The sequence below is a fragment of the Lampetra planeri genome, chromosome 36 (genome assembly GCF_965212315.1).
Source record: "Lampetra planeri chromosome 36, kcLamPlan1.2.h2, whole genome shotgun sequence".
Taxonomy (NCBI): domain Eukaryota; kingdom Metazoa; phylum Chordata; class Hyperoartia; order Petromyzontiformes; family Petromyzontidae; genus Lampetra; species Lampetra planeri.
The window spans coordinates 177,256-188,937 of NC_136142.1; the positions used below are offsets into that span (position 1 = coordinate 177,256).

The following is an 11,682-nucleotide window of genomic DNA, read 5'->3' on the forward strand; positions in this document are numbered from 1 at the left end:
CTCAAATGTTGGCTCATTATTTGTTATTTAAAAATGCAGTATTTACTATTAATGGCAGCAGTATTTTTCTACCTGTTCTTCATGTAAGTCGGATGTACTTATTATTTGGGTCTTTCGGTAAAGCCACATAGATAGAAATAATAATAATGTTTGAATTCCTGCAGTCACAAAAGCTTTAAGTCCGATGTACTTATTTACTGCAGAAGTATATAACCCTATGTTACGTGTGCTTTTGAGCAGCAACATCCCGATGCTAAGACATTACCTGCAAATGATTCAATTTGGATTACACGTAGCAGCATTGCCCCCTCCTGTGATAACTTAGCAGGACCCTCTTGAAAAAGAGTCTTGGGACTCGGTTAATCTTTCCTGGGTAAACAAGCGATGTAATAATTTAGAGGTATGACTGGTCAAGCATATCAGATAGATACAATTAGCACATGACTATTTTCTGTATTAAACACTATTCTTATGTTGCTGTCTTCCCAGAACTTTTATGTTGGTAAAATATACAAGTTGAAAGTGGTTCTCACCAACGTGTCTTACACCAGCAACTTCTGCCGCTACAAGGGCATGAGCGAACATCTGGAGGACTACGTCAGTGTGCGGTTCGTAAAGCCAGAGGCACCTTCCAGTGCGGAGAGGTCGAGAGAGCGCTGTGCCTGTGTTCACGCTCTCGGTGTGAATGCAGCCGTCACAGCCTGGCCGTTCTCTCCATTCCTGGCAGTTACTTTTAATTACAACCGGGTGGGAGCTCATCAGTGTTTAATCATGACTGGGAATTCTGATGATAAGATGTTGAAGGGAGATGTGACCAAGATGATTCTACAAAGGAAAATGAAAGGGGAAAAAAGAAGGGAAGAGGAAGGGAAGAGTCGGTGGGAGAATGTGACCAATAGGATGGAACTGTCCGCGAGAAACGGTGAAGACGTAACACGTGGAGAGCAGCCGCCTTGCGCATCGACCCTCCATTATGAGGACGACACGAGATAGGTGGCTCATCGAGACTGCACGTTTACTGTGCAAGGGAAGCTTGGGTGCAAAGGAGAACTGCCGTTTAAGTCTAAATCGCAAATCCGATGCTAGCAGGCAGTGTTATGTAAGTAAATCTGATCAAGCAAGAAAACAATGAGATGCTAATTCTAGATTGGAAGCTTTCGGGACTGCAAGGATTCATATTCTTAGGTTTTTTTCGGTAAAGTCACGTAGGTAAAAAAATTTAAAATACAATTCATAAAAGTAAAATAAAATCAAAATCACGACGTTTCGGAGGCAACACAAGCTTCCATCTTCAGGTGGAATGAGATGCTAATTTCAAGAATAATACACAACCCTGCTGAATATTTAAAACCGGACTGGATGCCGTGCAATGCGTGTAACGTGTGCCCCGCCAGGTTCAAGCCTCCGGGACAGATGTCTGCAGGAATGTCCTTTGAGCTGATGGTGACCTTCGAGGCGACAGTGAGTGCCAGCAGCCACACGGGGAGGGCTTCTGACGGAGCGCAGGAGCAATCGGCTCTCGGCGTGTCCATCGCTCCGCGAGTCATCCTCGCTCTCACAGGTTGTTGGTGGAGCGTTCCTTCACCTGGGGAGAACGACTTCGACCACAGGGACCAGGCACCAAGGGGGGCTTTGTTTGCATGCTCATTCAGCTGGCAGAACAAGCCCATATTTACCGTTCGCTGGGAGGACAAATAGATGTTTTGGCCAATTGGCATTCTTCCAAAAACAAGACCAGTCAGTTGAAAGTTCTTCAGGAAAGGAAGCCAGCTGGCTGAAATGTTTAGACTTTTAATTATTGTTAGTGATGGCCAAGACCCTGTTGTTATTTTCAGTGAGTCCTGTTACTCTATTCAGATTACACACATTTATAATTTATAGTAATTAGAATCACGGTGAATCCTATGCAGTGCGTTCATTACTTGTCACTGATTAAAAGATTGAATGAACAAAGGCTCCTATTCCATAATTAGTGCTGTTTTTCAACAAAGACATCAGTTGGGCTGTTCTTTTCAGAATATAAATGTTGGTGCATTTATATTGGACCATTATAAAGTCACAAATGATTGAGCACACACTGAAATACTTCACCACCATGGTCATTAACAAACACTGCCTGACTTTTTTTCCACCTATGAGGCAGTGTTTGTTAATGACGATGGTGGGAAAGTATTTTCAGCCTACGCCAAACTGGCCCATGAAATGTTACAAACGATTGCCTCTCTCGAACAGAAAAACGAGGACCTGAATGGAGAGCTGCAGTTTGCAGCTCAGAGCGGACCCTTCACAGTGCCAGTGCAGTGCACAACGAAGAAATGTGACGTGAGTACAGCGCAAGGCTCTGCTAAGGGAAGACCGTGGCTGACGGGGATCTATGAGCCAGCACGGGCTGAAGGAATGACGATGATAGACGTGGTGTCCGCTGCCAGCAGGCACTGATACCGGCGATGGCACTGCGTGCGTGTATTGTGCAGGTGACGGTGGACAGGTCCAAGATTGACTTTGGCACCCACGTGGTCGGAGAGACCATAAGGAGGACCTTCACGTTGGTGAACCGGGGCGCTCTCGGGACCAGGTTCCGTTTCGTGAAGGCAGACTATGAAGAGGCACAAGAGGTCCGGGCAGCACCACGTGTGCGTGTGGTAGTGCCAGCCCACAGCAAGGCCCTGCAAGCACACACACTCCCATAGGGCTGTTGTCTCCGTCAATCGCCTCTACTCACAGGCCAGCCACAGATAAATTTCGATTTAAAGCTTTCGTGACTGCAGGGATTCATCTTCTTTGTTCTTTCGGTAAAGTCACGTAGAAGGGAAATAATAAAATAAAAACTCTCCAGTAATAATGTGGCTGGTCCTCCAGAACAGACCGTACAACGTACAATGACACGATGCCGATTCACAAATACGAAGGAGACATCACAGCGATGATACACTCCCCTACTCCTGACACGGTTATCTGGCTTGCCCACCTGAATGTGAAGTTGTTGCTCGACATCTACATCAGCAGCCGTACGAAAGAAGATCGGCAAGTCGACTCCGCTCCACGTCCTCCTCTAGCCCGTGCCGTGCCCCTCTAGCCCCTCTTTCTATCCCATCAGACAGAAGCTGCTTGGTTATGGTTGGGTCGTGTATTTTATAACCTGAATGTCCATTAGAGGTGTTTGGGTTGGATTACGTTCATGTGAATGTGTCATTCAACCCGCCAGCACCCAACAGCCAATTATTGAGGTTCGTCACGTCAACGAAACGTGCCAATTCGTTACTGGTACAGCACTAACCAGTGTCTTGGAGAATAAAACCACAACATTTACAATTCGAGTACGACGTTTCGCCAGTAATTACAACTAGCATCATCAGGCGACAGCCAGACTTTTGGAAAAATCCTGTTACAATGGATATCGATTACATGTCGGGTTAGTCATAGGCTACTCAACATCCAGTATGCATGCATGTACATTCTTCCGATTTTGGGTACAAGAAATCGCAATACCTTTTGCCTGCTCAGTGTCAATCACTATCGACGTATGGCGCATGCAGTTAAAGAGGCATGCAGTTGTAGAAGCTGTAGTACTGAATATAGCCACGAGATGGCAACATGTAGCCATGTACTGGATTGTCTGAGCTTAGGAGTTATGTTTTGACTTAACTTTCTTGACTGCAGGAATTCATATTCTTGGTTCTTTCTGTAAAGTCACGTAGATAGAAAATACAAAATAAAAACGTCTTATTTCTTTCTTTATTATCTACGTGACTTTACCGAAAGAACCAATATTACTTAGGAGTTATGGTTTAGTGAAGATGTAGGGCGCACCTAAAGCTCGTGTTAAAAGAGGGCCCCTGTGAGGGAAATAGCCTCCACTCTGCTGTCCTGCGTGGCCCAATCCCAGAGGCGAGTTATTTGCGGCGGACAGCAGCGACACGCGGGGCAGAGTGGAAGGTCGGGGAGCGAACTCTGCAGTAGAGTCCCGGAATGAGACTGGGAGAGAAACTGAGCTGGGTCATTGCTCATCCCGGGAAACGTTGAGTACACTTCTTAGGGCGCTGCAACAGGACAGGATGAATCAGCGACAGAATGAATGACATTATGTTCATGTTCGCAATCTTTATAAGACAAACATTGAGTCCTCCTACTTTATCGAGGGCGATATTGGCATAGGAAATGCATTATGATTGAGTTATCTTGGTGTGAGTGGCGTGAAACAAACCCCCCTCTCAATATCATCAGGCCAGCCGATCGGTGAACTCGTGTTACCTTTTAGGTCTTGTGTAGTGCACTGCAGCCTCTAATACTGTTACGGGATGATCTTCATTTGAGAAGGGGCGTGATTAACACACAAACACCAGCAGGAGATCTCTAAGACCTCAGCCTTGGGATCTCCGTTTAAGATCGCCATGACTCACCCAGTTGGTCCGACTGCCTTTCACGATCCTCCCATTCCAATGCGACTTGTGGCCGATGCAATCCGTGTCCGTACCGACATTCATATACAGCACAGTAGTGTTACCCTTCGCTCATACTCATGTTCACATACTTATTCAGGCCTCTGTGGCCCTTAATCTTGACTGCTTTCACCACGTCACCGTGACCGACGTGCGTGATGTCACAACAAATGTTTGACCCGCATACAAGTTCAAGCAAGCCTGACTTTATTCATGACAATGTCAAAACTCATCTTTAGAGTATGCTTGTGTTAAACGAATCCTGTTGAAATGATGCACTCCCAGAGGGTCCTATAGCGGAGAGGATGTTTTATTTTTAGTTGGAGGGACAACTATGGGAAGCAGGAGTATGTATGCTTTACCATTTTAAAATCATGAACTTTGACTTCGTGTGCGAAGAATTTGTGAATTCCGTTGAAAACAGTAAAATGTTCACATTTATTTGACATATTTATAAACATTTAAGGAACCCATAATTGTGTGACCTCGATGAGGACCATCCAGCATCTCTTCTCAAAGACCAATTTAAAATATATTTTAACACCGTTGCTGAGAACAGGCCCCGAGCGTCAAGTGACCAGCAACAAACATCACTATCAAAGTTATAATAGATGACAGTTGACATGTTTCTTGAATTATGCGAGTCTATAAGAGCTTGGGAAAAGAGGCAATGGAAAGCAATTGCAAAGTGGATAGATAAATATGACGAGACGCAGAAGGAGCAGTGTTGTGTGCTGCAGTGTGGTGATCGTACACAGCATGGATGAGACTAAAGTCGGGTTGACAGATTATATTCGATTTAAATGTGTACAAACACAACGGAACCTCGTTCACATGAAGTAGCAATATCTAACACAATGTCAGTCTAAATCTTTGTTTCTTGTACTTAAATGTGTAATTTCCAAGCTAAACATGATTTTAAAAGCTTTTCTGAACGGGCGATTAAATGACGCATACAAAAGCGGGTTTATCGTAGAATTAATGTAGCCAAGCCACACTACAATATTCCAAACCAGAGGATCTGTCTGAAAATCATTAACTGGATCAATTAAACTCGCTACAAAATTTGGTAACCAAAAAAACAGAAAGCCGCCCATGATGATACCCAGGGTCTTGGTAGCGTTGTGCTCTCGCTTCATGAGGGCCCACTGGTTCTGCCTCTCGTCCCGGTTCAACTGCAGGGCAACACTGGCAGCGCTGACTTGCCGTGCCTGTCTGCGTGCCACCCGATAGATCTTGGCATACGTCGTTATCATTATTGCCATTGGAGTTATAAACGCGCAGCATGTGTCCACATAGGCAAACCATACATTCTTGACGATGGCACAGGTATCTGCACAGATGCGACTCTGTACCATTTCCTCTATGCCAATGATGTTCCAGCCCAATAAGAACGGAGCAAAGTATACCAATGGACAAGTCCAGCAAATAATTAACATGAACGCCACGGTATTGTTGGTTACTCTTGAAGGGTAATGCAGCGGGTCGCATATTGCAATGTAACGATCAAACGCTACGCAGCTTAGGTGGAGGATGGACACGGTTGAGAAAATGTAATCCAATGAGCAATGTAACTTGCAGAATAATGCCCCGTAAAACCAGCAGCTATGCACTGTGCGCATCATGCTAAAGGGCATGACAACCAAGCCGACCAGCAGGTCTGCTGCAGCCAACGATAACGTTAGACTGTTGGTGTGGCTCTGCAATTGCTTAAAATACATTATAGAAGCGATGACAAGCATATTGCCTAATATTGTGGAAATAATAAAAAATAACAAAACTCCTTGCACCACTAAACCGTGTGTATAGGATAAATGTGGTGTAGTACAATTTAAATTGTAATACGTGATGATACATTTGATCAATGTGCTGTTCATTTCAGAATTATTAACCAAGTCTACACTTTTGCTGCAACTAACAAATTGACTTGGTGTTGTATCACGTAATGCACTGAAGTATTGTAGTGTTAAATTTTACTGGGCAATATAATGAATTAATTTCAACTGCTGACAATTAAAACAAAATAAAAAATAACAATTGGGGTATTTAATTGCATTTGCTATGGCTCCACGTTCAACTGTCTATCACTGTACCCGCTCAATGTTACATATGTTTTGTAAGCCATATATTCATCTTCAATGTATACAAAAAAAATCTGAAACGCAAAATGAAACATATTAACATCATTTGCATTATTATCCACAAACTTCCAGGTTTTTACCTTTTTACGTAAAAGATATTAATTCATGTGGCCGCATTCATTAAAAGTACCCATAACACAGGTTGAAACCTCTGCTGTAGATTCTCTAGGGTTGAGAATCTATAGATTCTATCACATGCAATACATCCTTGGTACATTCTGAGCAATTGTTCTGATACCTTATAACAAAATAAAGTGTGTTCATTAGTAGTTATTTCACCCTGTGAGTACATAGACTTTCATATTTTACGTATAGACTCCTTACATAATCTTAGTGTCTCTTACCATTTCATTCCGATAATCTGTATTTGAATCTGTCCGATGACAGTGATGCTGGTGATGAGGTTGATATCCTTGCCTTGATTCTGGGTGAAGAGAAATAATTGTTTGATAATTCTGAGTAAGATGTTCTCGAAACGGCATGGACTGTACAGGTCGAGGTCGGTGATGTCGTTCGCACCAGCTCTAGAAACTCCACATTCCTATGGCAGGGGCTAATATATTCATAGGACAACCACTGATGACTTCCCAACAAAGTTGTACTCATTTCCTCAACTTCAGAGGGATGACGGACTGAGTCTAACCCCAACCAAGATGTGAGCTCCTCACCTTCCAATGGCGAGCTGCTCACTCTGCCACAGAGCTGCCTGGTCGGTGATTGCAGGGTGCAGCTTTCTGGAACTTTGATCAATTTCTCACGGATCGGTTTGTCTGCTGATTACTAAAAGTGTATTGATTGAGGCTGCATCCTGTCACACATATAAACATTCACTTTTTATAAACGCAGGCACTGTGATATAACTAATCTTTAAAGGTTATCACGTTATTTGCTGATTTATTGGAGAATCTATATTGGCTCTGTATCAGCTTGCATTGCATTTTTTTAGTTAAGATATTTTACTTACATACATTCGAAAGATCGAACATCTGGTTTGCAATTGCATCCAGTGTCAGTTAACACAAAGCAAACATGTAATAACACGTATACACACATTTCTATAACGTAATCATTGGTATTATTTTGTTAAGTCGGAAAACAATGAGAAATGCACTCCAACAACACATTAATTATTGCCAAATATGTACGTGCAAATATATAATCTCTAAACAATAACGAAGTTTGTTGTTATTTTTTTTCGGTGAATGTGATCAGCATAAATTCGTAAGACCAATACTTTTTTGACAACAATACAAATTTGATTTACATTGCGGCTAAATGGTTCTGCATTTTTTTAATTGTATTCTGCTTTTTAGATAGAGGCAGTCAGTCATCGGCAGAGGAGAAGAGCAAGGTTCTGGACTTTACATGGGCAGGGAGTCAACAGCACCGATGGATGGGGGAAGGGAATTCTAGACTGTGGGCAGCAGAGGAGAATGAGTGACCTTCCACTGAGTGAAGGTCATTCACTGAGTGAAGGTCATTCATTAGAGATTTCAGCAGAAAATCGTGTTTTTTGGAGCGAAGAGTGCGTGGAGGGGAGTAGCGTGAGACGAGACGAGAAACGTCTGAGAATGCATGGAGGATGATACAGTGAGATGAGAGGGGAGAGTCGGGCAGAGGCGAGTCCATGAAGGATCTTGAAATTGATCTGGGATTGGAATGAGAGCCATCAGAGGGATTTGGGTATGGGGTGGTGTTGCCATTTTTACTGGTCCGGGTGAGGAATCTGGCAGCCGAATGTTTTATTCAAAATGCGATGAAGGTATGGGTGATGGACACATTTGTAGTTGGGATAAGGCGGTGGCAGTTACAGGAGATGTCACCCTCATGTAGGAGTGAGTTCTACAGAGCTAAGATGTGGGAAGAAAACGAGAACCCAGGATGAGTGACAAGTCTAACGTGTTGCATACTATTTGGAGACGTTATTGGAGGTTAATGTGTTATTATGAAGTAAAGGAGGACTTCCATTTTGACAGCATTTATCCTGTAGTAGTTAGAACCAATCTAAGATGAGACCATGCCCAAGCAAAATGATAGAGTAGGCAGTGAAGCTTGGTTCATAGAGACAGTGGAGATGCAGTGTTGGGTGTCATCAACATATAACTCATAGTGGACATTAAAACTGGAGATGATTTGCCAAGAGGGAGGAGATATATTGAGTAGATCGGGGGCCGAGAGTGGAGCCTCGTCGGACAGCATAGCAGAGGAGTTCCGAGAGGAAGACAAGAGACAGTTCGTGAAATTAAAACGTAGGAGTGGTTCGAAAGGTTGGAGCAGCTCGGAGAGAGGTGTGCCAGAGATACCTCCATCGTCTTGGGAGATGCTTAGGCCACGGAGAAGCTCAAGGATGATGCAGTGATCTATTGTGTGCAAATCAGCAGAATACTAACAAGGAATGAAATAGGTCAAACAGGGCATCCTGGATGGTTTGTTGCATTGTGGGATTGCGAGTGGTGGAAATGGCTTGAAGAGGCCTCCACAGAGCAGTCGATTGACCGTGGATGATGATGGGGGATTTTTATTGTAACAATTTAGTGTTTGAACCTTTCAACATAAACTGATTCTATAAGCACTGAAAAACATTTTGACGTAGTGATCATTATTTATCTAGTAAAGGTTAATCCGTGCAAATGTGAAACATTTAAATGTACTGACGAGGTAGATGGACTTACCTTAGAGTGTTTAGGTAAACGTACCCACCCACTTTACGATACTTCAAATATCCTGCCTCAGCTCTGGCAAATCATGGGACACGTCCTGCCTATTATATACGTTATGATATTCTCAAGTGAATAGTTTGATGGCCTGTGCAGATGACACCAATTAAAACCTAACAACTCCAAATATGAAAGCAGTGCAATTTGTAAAATAATGAGATAGCACAATACGTCGGAATAATTACACATACTTTATAATTAAACTTGTGCTTTTCCCCCAATATAAAATCTGTCAGAAATAAAATCACAAATGACAATGTACATATAAGCTGACACTTCTCAAGCCACTTTGTAATGTGGATTTATGTAGATTCTTTCGATGGACATATCTCAAAATGCAATGACAATGGTATTAGCAAGTATAACTTAATTCACATTCATAATAGAGGTTTTGGAGTAGATCGCGTAAATATATAAATGTGTCGTTAAAACCCGCCACCACCCGACACAGCCAACTAGTAAGGGTTGTCACGTAAACAGAACGTGGCCAATTCGTCACTAGTACAGCACACCGGTGTGTTGGAGAGCCAAGCCACAACATTTACAATCTGAGTACGACGTTTCGCCAGTAATTACAACCAGCTTCATCAGGCGACAGCCAGATTTGTGGAGAAGTCCTAATTTAAAGGCGTAGATGTGTTGACGACCTTTCTGCGCTCTTGCACAATGTGGGGGAGAGATTACTGAGGCAACGTACATTATGCATGTGCATGATGCGAGCCCTTTCAACTTGTCCTTCCTGTCTATTGTGTTTAATAAAATATCCCTACCTTATTGAAGTATGCTGCCCTTTGTAGGCATGCATTTAAATAATGTTTTATTTGATAATTCGCTTCCACGCAGCACTAAGGCGGTAGCTATCCGAACGGTTAAAGTTATTTTGATTTCTTTCAATTTAAATAGATTCTCTAATTAGTCGTGGCCAGTACTAGCTAGTTTTACCCAAAACTTCAACATTATCAAAATCAATTGAGTGTCCTTGTTGGCACGCGTGTTCTGCTACTGCTGACAGTTGTATTTGGGAGAATTTAATATTTCTCTGATGTTCTTTTAGTCTCGTGCTGATCATTCGTCCTGTTTGCCCAACATAACATTTACCACACGTGCAGTGAATCCTGTACACACCTTCTGTTGATAGCTTCGGTAATGCATATTTTGTACCAGATATTAATTTCTGTATTTTATGTACGGTGCCAAATCTGACTCGGATGTTTTGTTTTTCCAAACATCTGGCGAGTTTATCAGTTACCCCCGCAATGTACGGCATTTTGATCGTTTTAATTACTTGGGCAGTTTCAATGCTCTTCTTTGATTTGGTTTTGGTGTTCAGAAGAGTGGTCACCACATCTACGCCTCTATATTAGGAACGAAACAGTTAGACTTCTCCATAAATCTGTCTGTCGCCTGATGAAGCTAGTTGTAATTACTGGCGATACGTCGTACTCAGATTGTAAATGTTGTGGCTTGGCTCTCCAACACACCGGTGTGCTGTACTAGTAACGAATTGGCCACGTTCTGTTTACGTGACAACTCTTACTAGTTGGCTGTGTCGGGTGGTGGCAGGTTTTAACGACAAATTTATATATTTAAGCGATCTAACCCAAAAACCTCTATTATGGTTGATATTGGTCGCGAAAGCCTGCTACGTGTTAAACTTCATTCACATTATTTGCACAATGTTGAATGCATGAGCGAATGTGGAGTACGTCCTTTGACTTGTTTTCAGTTGTTGAAATGTGCAATATTTAATCGCGGAAATTATGCATATTTACACAGAAAGTAAAATGATCCAATCACACAATCCCGTGTATTGGGGGGGGGGGGACATCCCCCAAATATTCAAATATGCTCAAAATGCCCCCCCCCCCCCCCCAATATATTGCTATAAAAATAATTGCTATGCTATGTAAATAAAAATATCAATTTGCTAAACTTTGGCCACAATATCTGGACTTGTCTTAATATAAATCAATGCATAGATTTCTGTGTATATTATTGTGGTTATGGTTGTACTTTATTCATCCCTAATCTCTGCCATTTACATACAATGAAACAAGAAAAGGCAAAAAAGTAAAAACAGAGAAATGTAATACAATACACTATTATACATTATTGTGAAAAATAAATGAAAAGTCCCTCCCATGTGTTAGTGAATTTTTTAAATATTTTAGGCAGGAAATTAGTTTTCAAATTTAGATATTTTTCTAGGTTGGGACCTCCAGACACCCTGGAAGATTTGGTCCCCCCCCCAATGTTGACTCCATGGCTACGGCCTTGCTGTAAACAGTACCGTATTCAGAGTAATTTTGTACATAGGAGTGTATTTTGGGGTTATTTTGATTCACAATAGCAAGAGTGAGATGGAGTGTGGTTTGGCAGGATCAA

General features: G+C 42.3%; 1 protein-coding gene and 1 pseudogene across 1 annotated transcript; one reads left to right on the forward strand and one right to left on the reverse strand.

Moving 5' to 3' along the window:
- Positions 1–471: 471 nt before the first annotated feature.
- On the forward strand, positions 472–7,420 carry LOC144730641 (cilia- and flagella-associated protein 74-like). The gene is made up of 4 exons (XM_078611284.1): positions 472–608; positions 1,395–1,461; positions 2,233–2,322; positions 2,475–7,420. The coding sequence occupies exons 1-4, from the start codon at positions 472–474 to the stop codon at positions 2,688–2,690; spliced, it is 510 nt and encodes a 169-aa protein (XP_078467410.1). The 3' UTR covers positions 2,691–7,420.
- On the reverse strand, positions 4,638–6,653 carry LOC144730640 (trace amine-associated receptor 365 pseudogene; annotated as a pseudogene).
- Positions 7,421–11,682: the final 4,262 nt, after the last annotated feature.